Source organism: Heliconius melpomene, chromosome 13 (genome assembly GCF_056956725.1).
Source record: "Heliconius melpomene rosina isolate 202511_hmr_F chromosome 13, ASM5695672v1, whole genome shotgun sequence".
Classification (NCBI taxonomy): Eukaryota; Metazoa; Arthropoda; class Insecta; order Lepidoptera; family Nymphalidae; genus Heliconius; species Heliconius melpomene.
The window spans coordinates 578,579-598,848 of record NC_140401.1 but is presented as its reverse complement, the minus strand read 5'-3'; the positions used below and the strand labels follow the sequence as shown (position 1 = coordinate 598,848).

Below are 20,270 nucleotides of genomic sequence, written 5' to 3'. Positions count from 1 at the left end.
TTTTCACAAGAAATTTTACTGTGAAAATTTAACTACAATATTATGTTAACTAATAGAGATTTATACATGTTAACGCTGTAGAAGATCCGTTGAAATGAATTTGATATCATGCTATAGTAATGAGTTCGAACTTACATTAAGTGAAAATTAATTTCATATCTAAAATCTCTAAGTTTACTGTAACTTCAGACACAGAAAAATTCAAGCTTCTTAGTCAATTCAATCAAAAGATAGGAAGAGAATTTAAGCATCTACGTAGCTGCAGTTTCAAATACAAAAACCTTGGCACGAAGTGAGATTATATAGTTTTAAAATTATATATATTTTTAAAAAAAGTTAAAATTAATAGAAATTTCATCGATAAAAATCATAACAATCATCATTTACACTCATAATTTTTTTTTCAATTTAAATTACTTTAAACACGTACAAACGTATCAGTTTTATCATATATGCATAGACAATCTATGTCTATCAATATTTTCTAACACAATTTGTAAATTTTGTAAGAGTTTAATATCATTAGGTTACTTAATACTCTAAAGTTATAATTGAGTCTCATATTATTAGATCTAGTATAAATAAAATATTTAACTCTAGCCACGTCTCTCTTCAACAAATCATATGCAAGAAAATATAATTTAGTAGTGATACGTCTACAGTATAACGAGTTTTACGCTTCTTTCGCAGGGTAAGCAAAGGGGACCTAGTAGGTACTAAGATGCTCCGACTTTTCACAAAATTTCCGAGACGTTGCTCGTTAAATGGCGGCACTCAACGCTGAACTTGGTTTAAAATTATATTAATATAATAATATTATGAATTTGTCCAAATTAAATGAGAATATTAATTATTTAGATAGATACATATTATTATTACATATTATTACACAACAAAGGCGTGCACAAACAAGATTGGCTGTAAATTGCAGATTCAGTTTATCTTACGCTACAGCTAATAAAAGATAAACAGTGAATTTAATTTGACATAATACAGTTATTATGTACAGTAACGTTAATTAGCGTGCTAGCGGCACAGCGGCACAGCGCCACTGTACACTCCAAGGTCGTGGGTACGATTGTCACTCAGAGTTCCTGTTATCATTTCCTTGCCCAGGTAATAAGACATGGTCATCTCATCTTCTTATAATTTTTTTTGTTATCTTCATCTTCTGTTCATCTCATTGTCAACTCATTTTTATCTAATTTAAATCTCTGCTTCACGTACACTTTTCTCCACATTCATATGCGTGAACATAAATTTAAACAGTCATTAAAAATCTATTCGATGATTGTATTGGTAACCAATGAGCGATCATTGGTTACCAATACAATGCAAATAGAAGAGAAATAAATAAAGAACTTAAATAGGCTAAAAAATATTATAGCCTTAAAAGTATAATCTGCAAATGTCACGTAGAAAATATGTAGAATGTACATAATATATTTAATACTGAAACTTTACTGCAAAAAAGGGTTGTTCTTTATTAAGTCAACTAGCGTACGGCACGCAGGTATATTTTAAAATATACCATATTTTGCCTAAGCTTTTTACTGTGTAAATATTATTTTTACAAAAAAATATTTTCAAGAATTAAAATATTATAAATAGTTGATAATAACTAGACTAGACTAGACTGACTTTAGAGGAAATGAATCTTTAAATACCCCTTTCACCTAGTCCACTCACTGACATCAATCACACAACATCACCTGGATGGTTCTCATGTTTTTTATCTGGGCTTTGATCTATTACCGAAAATATGACCTAGAAGGTCTAGGGATCTCGAGGTTTCTCTCTGCCTTTCTTACCACCCACTCTAGCTGCAATAATCTGTTTTGCTATTGCGAACGTTTTTCTTCATTTCATCCATCCATCCATCCATCAGCCTTTTAACGTCCACTGCTGGACATAGGCTTCCCCTAATTCTCGCCATCCGGTCCTGCGCCCTTTGAATCCAGCGGATTCCCGCTGTCTTTGTAAGGTCGTCGGTCCACCTGGTTGGAGGGCGGCCTGTGCTTCTTTTGCCGAGACGGGGTCGCCATTCGAGGACCTTTCTTCCCCATCGGTTGTCGGTCCTCCTGACAATATGGCCTGTCCATTGCCACTTCAGCTTGCAAATTTATTCATTTACTTATTGCCATCTTTACTAGTACTTTCCATTCTGTAAAGAATATATCAGTTTTGTGCCACATTTAGTACACACACCAAAATAGTACTTTTTCCAGCGACGTAGCCTCGGGTAGAAATCGCTCTACGTTCAGCTACGTTTAAAAAAAAAGTATCTATGTTTTATTCCTAGCGGAAAGGTGAAACGCTGCGGTACGTTAGGTTTGACTCGCCATGAACAATCGGTCTTTGGACTGAAATAGGACAATAGAGCCTGATTAACTATGTATTTTTTTTTCTGTTTCACACCGTGTCCCGCTTGTAGGGGAGTATGCAGAAGAAGCACAGTGTTAAGATACTCCTCTCCCCACTTTCCGCCGAATTTACAGTTACATGCTTGTGCCCCTGCGCCAAGACCGCCTTCAATGTTTTTCTACTTCACGTGATTAAAAATATGTGTAAACGTAGAAAAAATAATTAATTGTATAAAAAGTAAACACAAACCGTAGGTACTTAATCAAGAGACTTTGACCCAAAAGTGACCTAATTTGTTTCATCAATTTCTGTATGATGATTGCTTTCCAAAATAATTGAGGTATGTGACGGACATACGTAACTTCGGTTGTATAGAGGCTTACATATTTATAGGACTAATTTATCTTTTTCATATATATATTTTTTTTTCAATGAACATTTTATATTGTTTCTATAGCTTTATGAGTTTATACATATGTATATATAAGTTATCTTTATTTTTGTATTTTAGCTTAACGTTGTATCCCGCATAAATTTGGGCAGGCAGAGGGAAACTAGTGTTTAGTAGCGAATCTCAACATGATTTGTCTTGAGCGTGCATGTGAACATAATTGATTTACCCGTGTGGGCATTAAGCTCATAACTAATGCATTTAAAGTCGCCGTTGCATTCCATCCATTAATAATATTAGCATAATTTACTTACATTTTGCCGCTAGAAGCCAGGAAACAAAATTATTAAATATTTCACTTCTACGAGAGGGGAAAGAACCCACAACTGTCACAGATGCAGTATCATTTGCTTCGCACCGCCCTCGAAGTTGGTCTTTAAATATTTTATTTCCATTTTTTGATCTACAAACACAAATTTACAAGTAATAGTATTGTAATTTTGTATTCATTAAATTTCTTACCTACCTTTCTGTGCCTACGATGCTTTGTGCGAAATATGACGTAAAGCTAAAAAAATGATTTAAGTATATCGCGAAAGCAGGCTGAATGTAACGCTGTTCTATTCCGATAAAGCTTACGCTAAGCTTCTTTTTGTCATAAAAAAAATACAAAACTTATAGATCTATTACATTTTATTATAAAGAATAAAAAAATAATTTTCATTCATAATTTCTCTTTAATTAAAGAATAAATAATGGTAGGTACTTTAGAATTGTAATAAAACCGCGCTACGAAATAAATGACGGTAGAGACGCAAAGTGGTTACCAAAATTTCCGCATTGGTGAAGATATTGGAAATATTAATTGTATAATTCAGATTAATTTGTAAGAGAATTGTTTATTAACTTGTATTTCATAGTAAGCTTTTTATAGCTTCACGCTGTATCGCGCATATAGCGGGATGGATTGAGGGATGGGATGGAGGGATGTGGCGAATTTCAACGGCGTACTTTGTTCTACTATCAGAGCCAAGATATGACAATAATCCACTACCCCGAGTGAGAATCGGTTGTGTAACCATAGCGTTTACCGCGAGACGATGTGCGCTGCCGTGAGGGTCTACTTTTGGGCCTTATAACATTATTTACAATATTCTTAAAAAGTTGCGTGCCCCACCACTGTGCTGGGTTCGATTTCCGCTTGAAGAAATGGAATACTTAATATTTTCATTCCTTCGTTCTGGTAACAAGGCAAGGTTGAGTTCCGCCACTTAACACTAAATATCTCGAGCGGTGGCAAATGAGGAAAGGAAGTGACCTAATTATAAATAGAGTAACTAAGTTCCCAGGTTCCCTCTACGTACCATACCATATGCAGGATAAAGTGACAAAAGCTAAAAAAGAAACGAAAGTACAGTATTATCTTAAGCTGAAACACGTCTTTCTTATATTTAATTCTTTAATTATCTCTATTAAATAACCTTCATGTATCAGGCTTAGTATTACCACAATTACTACTTGAATGCCACTAATCTCTGACCTCCAGCTCTTAACGCAACCATTTTCTAGCTTTATTCTCAGTTGTTAAAGAAAAGATAAGATTAAGTGAAATTAGGAATTTAAGTGAAATTAGGAATTTGTACTCAAAAAGATGATTTAGGATAAATTAAATCTTAATGAGATTTTTTTAAATCCTGCGTGGCAGGTGGCGTTTATTCTCAAAACTAATCCTTTCGTGAATGTGAGTGGCGTAACTTAACGCCAAATTTTGTCTTTCTAGATTCACTTTGCCTACCAGAAAAGAAAAATAGAAATGAAAAAAATATATATTTAACGTCGCAAAGATTAAGGGTTGTTGTAATCAATAACATTGGTTTCGCTTTGGTGTTTTGAAGATTATAAGAGGAAGATGTTTTAATTAGGATCAATTTATAAGAAGTCTCTCAGGGGAAGAATCTTATTGGTATGGTCTCTGTATTAACATGCCTATAATTTTACGAACGTAATTACAGGATAAGCGTAAAATGTGTAAATCTATATATTTCTTTAAATTTCCTATTCTGTATCTGGGGACAAGTGTTTAAAAATTAAACGCTTAAAATGTATTGATATCAAAAATAAAAGAATGTAGGCGAGGCGAGACGAGGTGAAGAATGAGGAAGCAACCACGAATAGAAAAGGTAAACAGCTAAAGCTGATACATCTGCCATCTGTCACGTCGCGTAGATGAGTTATTAAGAATTGAGATAAAAATAATTGTTGTAGATCACTGTCATGTACTCGTACACTTGTACTTAGATACTTATTTCCACTTACCTTTTGTATTTTGGGAAGAATAAATATAGCCCAATATACATCGAGGCCATCGACATCGTGGCGCAGGGGCAGGAGCCCGACTGTAAAGGCGCCTCATTGGGGGCCGCTCGAAGAAATGTAGCATTTAATTCTTTCATGTAGGTTACGGAATTGTCTCAATGTCAACGAAGTGTCTTGACACTAGATTCCGACGTTCCCTCTGTCTACTCTGCCATATGCGGGATACAATGTAAATTGTACTTCTGTTTTGCGCAGTAGCTTCGGAAAAAACGCGATTTCCTTTTTTTAATCGACTATAGTAAAAGGTTAATTATCAGTTTGATATTTATATATTTTATATTGTTGGAATTACATAATACTGTATACATATAACTATCTATTAAGGCCACAAAAACGTGCGTGCGTAAATTTGGAATTTAATGTATGTTTATATGTTAGTCCGCGAATTTCTCGGAAACTAGAAATTATAACACGATAATCAGAATATATTATGTTTTTTTAAAACAATAATACTTACGAAAATATGTACACATGTACACATGCATATCTATTTTAATGTCCAAGCCAATCATTATACTCAAATAGAACCAATCGCAGGGGCACTCCAGGGAGTAAGTAGGAGTGTTTAAAAAAAAATAGAACCAGTTTCCACAACGTTACATACATACCGATTTCAAAAAAATGAAGATTAAAAGTAAATTAAAAACTGAGTTGGATTTATCGCCCAAGTTTTTAAATTAGTCACGAGGCCACACCATAGCCGCCGCCGCACTAATTTTATTTTCTACCTATTAAATATATACGCATAATCTGGAGGCCGTTTTGTTATTAATGTTATCATTACAGAATTAACCTTTATCTTAATTAATAATTAATAAGGACAAACGTTTTGGTCTTTGAAAGACATGAAGTAAGGACGAGCAAGTGAATAAATAGAAATATTTGGGAAGTATGTTCAGTAGAGATGGAAGATACAAGATAGACACGGATAGGCGTATACGTATTAAGGGATACAGCGTGAATTTTAATTTTAGTAAATAATTTTTCTGCTTATCAAATAATTAATTATTTAATGTGAAGCATTTAATTACTTTTCGTAATTTCTATGTTAAAAAAAACGGTTAAGCGCGAGTCGACCAAGGCGACCGCCCACCAAGGCTTCCGTTCATATTTCAGATTTATGGGTCAACGGGAAGTACAACTTATAAAAGTTGAAAAACTTAGTTTGCATATAACCATGCACTCATTATATATAATGTCAACTGTAAATTTAAGTTTGTTAAGTAGTTAAGTTATTTTATTCTTTGTAACACCTATAAATTTAACTTTACAGATTTTTTTCCTTTGTTTGTATTGTAAGTTCTTATGGCAAATTTCATAAAAAAATGCAGCAAAAACGATGCATAAATACTCTTATCTTTACTTTTTAGATTGTGGTAACTTAAAAGCTTAGTTTTCATCTTTATGTGCTTCAACACACCATTGACCTCAATATTTGATATTAATTACAACTCGATACCTTTACGCGATCTCGAGATGGTCTTGACAGAGAGACGGACAACAAAGTTATCTTATAAGGGTTCCGTTTTTAACTTTGGAGGTACGGAACCCTGAAAAGAAACATATGAGATTAATCTTTTAATTAATGACATTTTACTTTGATTGAACATAAAACGACACCGCTCAAGCACCGTAAAAAGTAGGCCACGTGGAAAAACTGGCCGAGCCTAAAACTTTTATCCCAAGTACTTCTCTTTACTCTCAGTATAAGCGGTTCCGGGTCTTTTGCAAAAGGCTTATTAGGAAATTCTTTTGTGAATTTTATTGAAATTTGCTTATTAAAAGACAGACCTTTTTGTCTGAATAGTTTTGTGATCATATCATAGGCTTGTGATTTCATTTTGTTGATAGTGTATTAAAATACATATTTCTGCCACTGCGAAGAAATAAAAATATTTAATATTTTATTTTCTCAAGTGGTAATCTAACAAACATCTACATTTACAGTCGCTCGCTTGTACCCTTACGTTACTAATTTATTTCTACATAGGGGACGTCTACGTCATGGGTGGGACAATCGTATAACAAATTTAAAGTTTACTTTTGAAATTGTATATTGTATCAACATTATATGTAAGATTTTTTATCAAAACTAAACCAAATAAAACGAAAAATACACATCTTAATTTATTTAAATCGCCTAGTTTCTTATAGAAGATGTTCTTAGCTTCTATAATATGTAGTGAAACACAATAAAAATATACCATTATACAAAAAAAAAAACAATTACTGCTACTATCACGGGTGGGACAGCATGTGTCACGTCACGGGTGGGACACGTGCGATTTTTTTTGTATATAAGAAACTTACTTAGCTCTATTTTAAACGAAACATGAATAATACATTAAAAACTATACTTAAAATATTAAAACTTTTTTTATTATACATTAAAAACGTCAAAGGGTCGCAGGCTTAGTCATTCAAATCACTTTCATATGTGTCTGAATACATCTGAACTACAATTAATTTAAAAATTTTAGTTGGACGGCGGCGATTATCACGCACAAGTTAATTACCGTTTCTTTATCTTCAATATATAAGGCAGGCTTCGGAGTTTGCTTTTTTTTTTCGGGATAATTGAAAAGGCTCTTAGCGTTATCGAAAGTGTCAAAAATTTTTTTGTATAACCGCTATTTTCTGGCCAACATTTTAATTGTAATCACAATATTTTTTAGGGATTATGATAATTAGATGTTTTCATTATTGATTTTTCTAGAAATTAGCGATGAATTATAGGTTTCATAGTTCGATAAGAACGTTAATTCTCTCATGGAATACCAAATAGCTGTTTATAAAAATAAAAATCGTAAAACTTCTAGGTAATTTCAAATTAACCTCCAAAAGTACTGAGTTATTTTTCCGTTTAAGCGTAAACGTAGCAATCAAGAGATAGGTGCCCTCATATTTGTTTAGGCGGAGGTCAATCAGTGCATGTCAACTGGAATGATCACGCACGATGGGTTTGAGCAAACATTTTTTCCTTTCAATCATTAATTAAAAGTGTTTTGAAATTTTTCGTAGGTGTGCACCGTGAGAATAAACCTAATATATTTTAAAACCTATATTAATATTATAAAAGGGAAGGAGTCTGTTTGGTAACACGCTAATCTCAAGAACTTCTGGTTCGAATTGATAAATAATTACGTCTTTTTAATCGTTTCGATATAACCTACTGTATCTGTAGTTAGAGTTACATGAGGCGCTATTAAAGAAATATAGCATTTTTTACTTATGACAGGGTAGGCAGAAGGAACATAGTGTAAGGACACTTCGTTCCTTATTTTTTCTCAATTTTCGAAACATTGAGTGTTGAGTGGTGTAATTCAACGGCGGGCTTTGCCGTGTTATCAGAGCGAAAAAGATTAAATTTTAAATATTTTCATTCTTTTGAGTGGCAATCGAACCCACAACCATCCCACGTGTCTCTGGACATCGACGGCCTCATCTATAAATATTAAACAATAATTTTATTTAAAAGAAATTAAATAAACGTGGGTTACGTTGGCAAAATAAATAAGGTGTCAAGTAATTTAATGCTTCCTGTCAACATCCATAACATCTACAATATTGGAAGTAATTAAATTTCAAAATAGAATTATTACTATTATTATTACTGGTTTTAGCCATCCAATTAAATTTCTATTAATATAATATTTCGTGGGACGGTTTGTAATGTTATCATATCGCCTACACCATATCCAACTTTATTGAATTTGAAATTTGAGGCCATCCTGGCGCAGTGCAACAGCACTTGACTATAGTGATGTTTGTGGGTTCCATTTCTTTTTCTATTTACTTGCTCTGACACTCACACGCAAAAATAAGGAACGGCACTCCGTTAAGACACTTCTTAACTACATTCTTTCCGCCCACCGTTAAATGCGGAAAAAAAGGTTTATTTTAATTATTCAAAAGTATGATGTTTAAAAATGGAACAAATATCCTTCGTCACAAACGTTCACATAAATAATATTAATAGAATTTACAGTAGGTACGACACTTTAATGAAAGGACATTCTTCATGAGGCTCCCTTACTTAATTACGAATAATAAATTTTTCAAGGGTTTTTGTATTCATATTTTATGTGTAATTTAAAATTTTCAGAAAGAATAATTAATTTACAGTGTGTTTTAGTTTATAAACATATTTAGGACATATATTAAGAACACAACAAAAATATGAACATTTTTAAATAATTCATTTTCTCGAGTGGGAATTGAACCGACAACGATGTTACGATTACTGTACAGCGCTTGTTCCTCTGCGCCAGGTTAAGCCTCAAAAATTATCTATAATAAAATATATTTCAATAAACAATACCTTTTATAGGGAACTGTAAGGATTATAACCAGTTCTGAACGTTTGTTTACGAATTTACCTGAATCTGGGGTGAGTTTTATTTGTCTTATAAAGACAAAGATCGGTTTTCATGTTGGGAGTATTTCGGATACGTCCTTGAGTGTTCGGGGAAAGCGATATTTATTAAAGCAAAACAAATATTTCGAAATAATTTTTATTTACATTTTGTTTATCTTATGTTAATTTAAGTATTGTATTATAATTTGTATTTAATGTGTGTCTTACAAATGTTTAGAGAAAGTGTGGACTTTTGAGAAGCTCTGATAAGAATCGAATTGATCTTTTTAATATAAAGGGGTGGGTCCGTTAAGGTCCTAGTGTTAAGACAATTTGTTCCCATAAAGACACTTCTGCCCCTACTTTTCACCGAATTTTGGCGTAGCAGAACTCAACGCCGCGACTATAATTTGCTTTTAGCTTCACTCTGTGTCCCACTCACAGCAGGATAGGGAGAACCTGGGGAAATCCCCAGATTACCTCTCCCTCTCGTTTTTTAAAAATTCGTTCCCGTTAAGACGTATAAAAAAACATATAAAAATGTACATATTTTTCTTTTGTTTCAGTGTCACAAACATATTCCTCGTGAATCTCTCCGTGGCCGATCTCTTAGTGACGTTGTTCTGTATGCCGGTGCAGATCGCCAAGTCTGTCACTATACTGTGGTACTTCGGCGAGGTTATGTGTAAGACTGTCAACTTCTTACAAGGTAAGCTTATATTTCTTTTCCCACTTGGGCAACGAAGTGTCTCAACACTAGGTTCCCAGATGACATCTGTCTACCCTAAATAATGGATTTTGTACCGCCATCAAGAATATAGTGACTAGATGAGCAGGATAAGAAAAAAGAAAAAAAAAAGTTAAATTACTGATTTCTGTTTACGTATCCTTTTTCAATGAAAAATATCATTTCTATGATACAAAGCATAAATAATTTAAAGGGTTGAAACCTTTTTATTCGGTGTCCTTAAATCGCAAGCCTCGGCCTTTGGTGTGAATTACAGGCTCGATTTCAATTTTCGATGTGTTAGTGTGGATTAATGATTATTAGAAGGGATGACATTTGAATGGATTGAATATATTTTGAATTATAACGCGAATACTATGCTTGTTTTATTTTAAATCGAATTTATGATTATCATATTAATTATATGATAATTAAATTGAGAATTGAACCCAAAATAACCACCGCAGTCAGGCATTTCAAACTGTGCAATAACGTCTGCTCACAATGACAATACATTAAAAGTGGCTTTTCGAAATATCATCGAGGAAATGAAAGCTACGCTAATTAAAGAGGTTTTTTATTCATTCTGATCATTAATAAGCAATACTTTATCAAATAGAATAAATTCTACATCAAGAATTTATTTATTAACTTAATGGAGAATTTACGCAGTATATTATAAGTGCTGTAAAAGTGAACGTTATGAGTACGATTTTTGTTTTACAAAATATTTATCCATACCTATATTATAAATTAGAAAGTAACTCTGTCTGTCTGTCTGTCTGTCTGTCTGTCTGTCTGTCTGTCTGTCTGTCTGTCTGTCTGTCTGTCTGTCTGTCTGTCTGTCTGTCTGTCTGTCTGTCTGTCTGTCTGTCTGTCTGTCTGTCTGTCTGTCTGTCTGTCTGTCTGTCTGTCTGTCTGTCTGTCTGTCTGTCTGTCTGTCTGTCTGTCTGTCTGTCTGTCTGTCTGTCTGTCTGTCTGTCTGTCTGTCTGTCTGTCTGTCTGTCTGTCTGTCTGTTTGTCTGTCTGGCTGTCTTTTACGCAATCAGGGCTAATCCGCTAATTTAATTGTGATAAAATACTCATATAGAGATATTTGAGGGTCCCGGGATGAACATAGGATACTTTTTTTTTCTCATATTTGTAATATTTTCGATATATACCAATATATTAAAATAATTAATTTGACAAGCAACTTATTCCGCCATGTTAATAACAATCGTCGCTACGCGTTGCTAAGCAACGGCTTGCCAAGTTTATTGTTTTATGAAAACGTCACCCAAAGTGAGTTTGCTTAATGCATACATGTCGCGCGCCGATATAGATTTGTATACATTAACAAAAAATGTATGAAAGATTTGATGAAATATAAACTGTCTCTAAATTAAAAATTGAAATTATTTTTTTTATTAAAAAGTTAAAATAATTTAAAAAGACGAGAAGACCCTATAGAGTTTTATAATTATAATTTTTTAATATTTAATATATAATAATAAATTTAAATAATTATAATTATTTTGGAAATTAGTTTATTAGTTTACTATATAACATTCTAATAAATAAGATGTCACTGATTCCAAATGACCTAGCCTACGAGTGGTATAGTATGACCGACGCGAACGGGCAGATGACTTTGATGATTTTGTAAATTTTTATATATTTTCGAATTACTATTATTTTTTATGTAATTATTTGCTGCTAATAATTAATTTATCTCAGTTCGGTTATCTATACCGATGTTATACACTTAAAATATCATAATTTTAATCATTTGGGATTTTATTTAATATTGTTCGCAAAAAATAATTATTATTTAATATAGAAAAATGTTTAGTACGCGCGCACGGCAAACTTTAGGTACTTTTTCTAATATTAAGAATTTCCTTTAGTTACTTTTTTTGTTTGTTCATTTCTTTTGTTTGTTCATTTCGGTTACTCAGATATTTTTTCTAATAATAAATCTCCACTTATTATAATTTTTAACTTATTTTAATTATTTAGGCTCATATTTTCGCGGGCGTAGCCGAGTCCGGGCCCACTAATATTTAAAATAAAAATAGGACCATCTTAAAGCAGTGAAAAACGTCAGCCTGTAAATACAATGGTTTTTCTCTTAGTATTTTTTTTGCATACTCTCTGGTGAAGCAACTGCTGTATCTCACACATAGCAGGATAGACAGACGAAACATGAGAAATTACTGTAGAGACACTGCGTTTCTCAATAAGACCGAATTCTAGAGGAAATGAAAGTATGAAATAATTCATTTGCCGCGAGTGACTTGATATATACGTTAGAGCACCTTACTAAATCCATTTCTAACATGTGCGTCCAACCATTTTACCAAAGTTATCAAGTTTAGCATCAACAAATTTAAGGACGATGGGAAACTACTACTACTTTAGGATACTTTAAGATTTAACCACAAATGTATAGTTTTCAGATTTTTTCCTGAACATGTACTACCTGTAGATGCTGACTGCCAAATTTCATAATTCTAGGTTAACCAAAAGTACCCCATTAATTTAAATTACCTTTATTGTGTGAAAATAGGAGTAATAATTTGAAATTATATTTTGCAGATGCTCCAAGCATAGTACATTTCACATCACTTCATGTCATGAGAACACACACAATGTGAAACTAAAAAAATGCATTGTACTTCTTAATATCCTAAACAATATATGATTAACGTAATGTGTTCTGACGTATACGTCTCGGTAATATTTAGGTTAATGGTAAAACGGGGAGTCAACATAAAGCCATCAAAACTAAATTAACCATTCTCAAACACCGGCCTCATACGAGTACGACAGTAGACTGTAGCGGCAACACGAGTATACGCTAAGTACTCTCGAGTATATAATTACTAATGTGTTTACTAGTAGGTGTGTTCTTTTCTAGAAAATTTGAGCTTCTTATTTAATTAAAATAAAAAGTTTTGTATATCGTGTTGTTGCGGGTTCGATATTTATTAGTTTAATATATGGGTACAGAGTGTCTTAAGAGTAGGTTCTCAGGTTCCCTCTACCTACCCAGCTACGTGCGGAATGCAGCATTAAGTTAAAATAATAAAAAAAACATCTTAAACGTTCAAGCAAACAACCCTGCGGGCCATGACTAGTGTATAATATGTACTACTATTACACTAAAAGTGAACAACCCTAAGCGAGGCAAGACTTTAATTAACCAACTTAGGTGCACGTCTCATTTAGACACACAATGAGATGTCTGGCTGTTCTGAAACTTTATATAATGAGTAGAATAATTATAATACGTAATATATACATATATGTAATACTTCAAATTTCACTTTAAATGTACTAAAGGCTTATTAGAAAAACAGGTATTTAATTTTTGCTTGGGGCATATCAAGATAATTATTAAAATTGTTATCTAAAAGGTTGAATGAAATATGAACCTTGTAAAAATTACAATGAAAATTGTTTATATACGTTTTAGGATTTTCATTAAATGTGTAGCAGTAGCATCGAGCTTTTTTGTGACTACAGTAACTATGGCTTTCACCAAAATTATTCTTTAAACTTCATACATTCTCAAATTTGATGTACGCACGCTATTGCCTCTGTGCCACAACTGGACTTGGTGAATTATTTTGCGTATCCTTCGTGAGTTTTACAATATACTTATTTATTTTAAACTTATCTATTAGAATACTACAAGCTTTAAGTTTTCTAATAGATAAGTCTCAAGTTCATGGTCTTCAAAAAATATTTTTTACTGCAGGTGTGGCAGTAGCATCAAGCGTGTTCACTATCACTGCAATGTCAGTGGACAGGTACCTCGCTATCACGCAATCACTCCGCCAGCCGTGGATGCCTTCACGCAGAGGTGCCTGCAGTCTGCTAGTGGCGTTATGGCTGGTCTCGTTAGCCATATTCGCGCCATTACTTGCCGTTGCCGCCGTTGAAACCGTTATGGTGCCCATGCTGAGTAGCAACGAGAACGGATCTGTAAGTCGTGTGTCATTTTTCTATTATTTTTATTTTAATTGCAGTATTTAAGTTTTATTTTCCTTTATTTGTAAATATATGAGTAAATAATAATCATATTTTTAAGAAAGAAAAAAAAATAGGGTTCGAATCCTACTTAGAGTTAAAAATGAAAATTGTTAACTCTAAGTAGGATTCGAATCCACGCAAAATATTTCTTAAGACAGTTACAAAATAAAGTTGCGAAAAAAAGCAATTGTAAATTAAAAACTAACTCGTTTACAAGTACAATTTATTCTCAAAGAATAATGACATAAAATTTTGCGTCGACACCTTTGAAAGTACCTAATATAATTTGAGAGTTCGAGCAAAAATATATTAGAGCTTAGATAATATTTTTATCTATTATTACAATAAGTATCAAATTTTCTTGCAATGCTTAAAAATATACATATGATATAATATATATATATATATATATATATATATATATATATATATATATGAATCACTTAATGACAACTGTCCAAACTTTAATGAAGAAGCTACAAGTTTTAGCGACTGTCTTGATTTTTTTACGGCTATTTCCTTTAGTTAATTCGTATACAACATTTTTTTTTTGGAGTTAAACAAGACAGAATCCCTATAGACTTATCATATCTGTCTGTGTCACACTTAGAACTAAATTAGATTTTAGGCTATCATAGGTCAATCGCTGTTAAACCACGTGTAGCAATTGTATGGAAACTAAGTCATTCAAAGTAATACACGTAGAAATACTTGTACATTATATAAAAAAAATATTTCTTTTATTTACAATGAAAATAAGAGTTCCATAAAGCCTACTTTTAAAATTAGGTTGTAATTTTTGCTTTAAAAGTCCACTTTCAGGGATCATTATACCATTTCCAATTCATTAAATAAATAATTAATAACAATACACTACAAACTTATAATATTTGAAAATAAAGTTAATCCTGTAACTATCTATATCTATATAAAGGTAATTAAGGCTAGTGCGGCGCAGATGTACAAGCGTGCGACAGTGGAAGCAATGCCCCCAGAATGTGAGGGCAAGCAGTACGAAACGAGAGTGTCTTAACGCTAGGTTTCCCGGTTCCCCCTGCCTACCCTGCTATGTGCGGGATACAGCGTGAAGCTATAATACTTTAAAATAAAATAGATCCTGTAACTACACAATATTCTAAATTGTAACATACGTACTACACAGCTGTCTCAAAAACTTGAAGGCACTTGAAGATTAATTTCGTTTTAATATGACATCTGTATTAGGCCTACCCCTCCGACATTTAATATAATCTAATTTAGAAATCTCGTTACAAGGTAATTACTGTAGCGATTTTATCTTCAGAAATGAAATACGGCTTAGGTTCAACTTGCAATCCACTTTTATATGCTTGTGTTAAATAAATTAGAACCGGAATTAAATCCTGCTGATATTATGAAATTGAAAATTTGTAAGGTTAGGTTATTAGGTTCCACTTCCGCAAAAACTACTTACTGTACGGATTTAGATGAAACTTTCTACGTTTTACTAAATTGGATGACATTTAAGTATTCATTGTATGGATATTATATTTAAAACGATAATGATACACGAAAATACGAAAATAATTCAGACGAATAAAAAAAAAAATTATAGTACAAACGGGTGAAGCCACAGATCCCAAGTAGGTAAATTAAAAGATTGTCCAATTTAGGATGTTTATCCAATTGGTTCAGGATTCGCAACTAAAATAATGAGCTTTTTACTACACAATGACCCGAATAAAGAAATACTGTGATATGAAAACAAAATATAAGTTATTATTTTGTCAAAACAAAAATGTTTTCCCATTATATAGAAGTTTTGCCAATCCGATAACGAAGGAGGGAAGTAAAAGAAAATTGTGATACGCTCAAAAGCCTACTTATGAGGACAAAAGTATGTTTATATTGAAAAAGAAAATAATATATTGCGTAGTGAATAGATTTATTATTCGTATTAAGAGATTCATTTTTATGTCGATTTTAAGTATGTAAGTTTGCCTTTTTATAATAACAAATAACAATTTATGCTAAAAACCAAAAACTTTAATATTGCATCATGGGCAATAGCACACTGTCTTTCAGTGTATGAGGCAATTGTGAATTCGATCTGGGGATATCTGGGGAAGTGCGTTTCGTTTTCGTTTCGTACACTTATATCAGGACCCCAAATACTTCAGCTGAATCATAAGAAATAATGAATTAGCGAAATTTGTTCAGCGTGACACGCACTTTCCATTGATACATAAAAATTAAGATCTGCTGCTAATTTCACAATGAGTTGCAAATGGAAGTAGCATGGCAAGCAAGGGCGTAGAAAGAGGGGAGGAATATTCTTGGTCCACCCTAGAGATTTTACTAAGAAAAATAAACAAAAACCCTATTGCTATCCTATTGCTAGGATACGCGGTCGATTATAACGACCACGTTAACGAAGTCACGCGCAGTTATTAGTATGTAATATGGCTGGTATAACATTTCAGAGGCCGTCGTGGCGCAGCGGCACTGCTATTTAGCGTCTCTGCCTATTAACTTGATGGGGGTGGGGTAGTGTCTTGACTGTGTGGTGTTTACCGTACTATAGGCAAGATTAGGGGTAAAGCTCAGAAACAACAGTTTTACAAGTGATAAATTTGATTGTTTTACCTTATTTACATAGAAATAACCTGAAACCCTAATATATATGTATATGTGTATATTCTTAATATCTATTCATTTGCATTTGATTATTGAACGTAATTTTATGCAAATTATTAAATTGTGTTGGTAATTTAAACGTAATTCTGTATTCACGTATCTCCTTCACTTTGCATGACAATTGTGGGTACCTACCTGTACAGTATGGGTGTAAAAGTGGGGAACGGTGTTAACACTAGGTTTCCCTTACCTAGTCTGCTATGTGCTTAATATACTACGTTTTTTAGCCTAACGGTGTATCTCGTTATTAAAAGGGTAAGCTTAACTCTAGGTTCCCAGGATTCCTCTGCTTACAGGATACGTGCAAGATACCTCTTGAAACTAAAAAAATTACAGGTTGTGCATCGGGGCAAAACACGGCATTGAGTTCCGCCACTTAAAACTAAATGCCTTTAGGGCAATGGGAAGTAGAGTGTCTTAGCACTAGGCTTCGTAGAAACAGACAGCGTAAAGCTGAAAAAAAAATGTATTCTCTTAATATCTCAAAAATGGATAAAAAACGGTGGAGAACGGAGAGTAACCCTACTAACCTACAGTATTATTTACATCAATATAAATAAAAAAACAACCATATTGTTAGCTTATAAAAGTTGATTCATTTTCCAAGCGTTATAAATCGATTTAAAACACGCACTACTAACTTACCTACATTTGTCACGGCTTGTTCGCTATTTATGGATGACCAGTGTTTTATTAATGCAATATGTTTTGTTTACATTGTTTTAATTGAGTTTAGAATTGTAATTGGTATATTTTATTTTAACCTACTTTCAGAGATCAGTAGTGGCACAAGCGTGCGTCTGTAAACGTGACAGGTTGTGGGTTCGATTTCCACTTGGAGAAATGCTATATTGAATTCATTTTCTCGCTTTCAATACTAAACACGCGACGCCTCCAGAATTTTTAATTTTTAATAGTACGAAGTGTCTTAGCGCTAGGTTCCCAGGTTCACATCTGCTACCCTGTTCTGTGCGGGATACAGCGTGAAGCTAAAACAAAAAAATGTATTTAAATAGTACAATTGTTACAATATCAATGCTTTCTTTGTACAGATTGAAATAATACAAGACTAAATCAAGTTATATTTTCATCCAGCCCGCACTAATTGAGATCGCGGCCGTTCAACTCGAATAAAATTTCAATTGTTATTTAATATTCCTAATGAACTAAGTCTATTCAACTATATTGTTTTATTTCATAGATAAATATACACTTGTATAATATATATGAAAATTCTCACATTTCTATTCAAGGTCTACTGACAAATTAAAGTCGGGTTTTAATATAAATTTATAAATTGTTGCTTTTAATTGCGGTATTATTTGTTATCGTAGGTTTTTATTTATACTAATTGAGGCTACTGGAAGCATATGGGCACAAGTGTGAGACTGAAAACGTAACGGGTTTGATTTTGATATGAGGAAATGAAATGTTAAATTAAATATTTTCATTTCTTCATTCTGGTAACGAGGCAAAGCGTGGCGTTCAGCTCTGCCAATCAACATGCAATGCTTCCAAAATTTGGCGATAAATGGGGAACGATAGCTTCTTAAGGGGTACGGAGTATTTTAATTTAACACTAGGTAATGAGAGTTTATTTAGTAGAGGGGGATAATCTCCAAATATATTGCTACGAATTGAAAAAAAAAAATGTTTAATGGCCCATTTATTGAGGAATGCTTGTCGGCTATACACGTTTAATATCACGTTATTTTTACCTGCGGCCAGAGTTACTTCTTTTTGTCTTATAAAGCTGGTAAAAAAATAATAATAAAGATATTCCTTGAAATGGGAATCAAAGTCACGCTACGCCGCTACGACGACACATTGCGGTACAACGGCTTCCATTTAGCTAATGTCGTATAAATTATAATTGATTTTATTTCCCCTGTGAGCTTACTTAGAAAAGAATTACGTATTATATGGACATACATTTAATTTGTTTCGAAATTCATTTGGATAATCTTTCTTAACATAATTAGGTTATCGCTTATTCCTTGTGTTTTCATGTACCATAAATTCTAAAGAGCCTTAGTAAGGAAAAGAATAGAAGTTATCATGTCATATTTATAACAGCTTAGCATTTGACTACAAACACGATGATTGTGGATTCGATTACCACTAGAGGAAGTTAATTATATTCATTAACCTTCTTTGATAAGTCAACACATAGTACCCCAAATTCGGGTTACTTACCTATTCAGTATCTATTAGATATTTTTCAATTTTTCCCTACACGTTTTATCACTTTTTATGAAATATATATATTCTGTAGATATATATTCCATAAACTTGCCTATAAACCTTTATACCCAATTTTATATTTATTTTCTTTGTAAAAAGCTTAAGAAAGAAGGTCGTATCAATCATGTCACTTCAAACACATCAATTTTATTATAATTCTTATATTAATGTACTGGAATTTTGTTTATTCTTAAATTCAGGCAAGAATTTTTAAAAGTAAAATGTATTTTAATAAACTGTCAAGGCTGTTGTGACGGTACAGTGGTATAGTGTCCGACTGTACACACGACGGCTGTAGATACGATTCCCATTCGAGGGTGTAATTTAGGGAAGGCTTGGATAATGTGTGTAAGATGGAGTGTTTTACCACTAGGTTCCCTTTTTTCCAATTTGACTAAGTACTTAATTAAATCTAATTTACTTAATTGGGACTTAGTGTATAAGCTTTATAGTATAACTTATTGAAGTAATAATGTAGTGTAAACAAAACATATTGGTAACCATTTCACACAATATCAGTGTACATACTTAGTGCTTATCTCACTTTGACCTACACTCATGGTATCGGCACGGAATCGCCAGTAAGCTAGTCCGACTCGCACTTGACCAGATTCTTAAAAACCATACGTCTTTTACCTAATTACAATGAATGATTTTCGTTTCTCTGCACTGGCACAATTAAGTGCGACGTTGAATTCCGCTGCAGGACAACAAATGTCTCCGATCAGAGCGGAGAAAACGGATGAGTCGTAGGAGTCTTGACGGATACAAGCAGGATATAACGGGATACCATTGTGCAAATTAATCGTTTATTTACTTATTGCTATTGTGAGAGGTTCCAAAATTTTTTATTTTTATTTTTTCTTTGTTTGAGCTTAATATGGTATGTTAATTCTTATAGGGTAGGGAAAGGGAACCTGAGAACCTAGTGCTAAGACACTCCGTTCCCCAGGTTCGATAATACTATATGTGCCATTTCTCTAATAATATACTAATTGTCTAACATCAGCGCGAAATACAAACACGTATTGGAATCATAATTCTGTAATATTTAAGACTATTAGCACCTGTAATGGCTTGAAGTAATTTTATATGTAATTTATGATATACAATTA

The 20,270-nt window shown here is 32.8% G+C and overlaps 1 protein-coding gene and 1 long non-coding RNA gene across 6 annotated transcripts in view; one reads left to right on the top strand and one right to left on the bottom strand.

The window, feature by feature from the left end:
- Positions 1-20,270, top strand: part of LOC146532376 (QRFP-like peptide receptor) — a 93,553-nt gene that overhangs the window by 55,251 nt on the left and 18,032 nt on the right. For all 5 annotated transcript variants that reach the window (XM_085196517.1, XM_085196516.1, XM_085196515.1 and 2 more), the window contains exons 3-4: positions 10,055-10,197; positions 13,961-14,187. In XM_085196517.1, the coding sequence (XP_085052643.1) occupies positions 10,055-10,197; positions 13,961-14,187 (370 nt within the window). The remainder of the gene's footprint in view (positions 1-10,054; positions 10,198-13,960; positions 14,188-20,270) is intronic.
- LOC146532374 (uncharacterized) overlaps positions 14,048-20,270 on the bottom strand; it is a 131,344-nt gene continuing 125,121 nt past the window's right edge. Inside the window, exon 3 of the long non-coding RNA XR_014878661.1 lies at positions 14,048-14,185. This is a non-coding gene — a long non-coding RNA (uncharacterized LOC146532374). The remainder of the gene's footprint in view (positions 14,186-20,270) is intronic.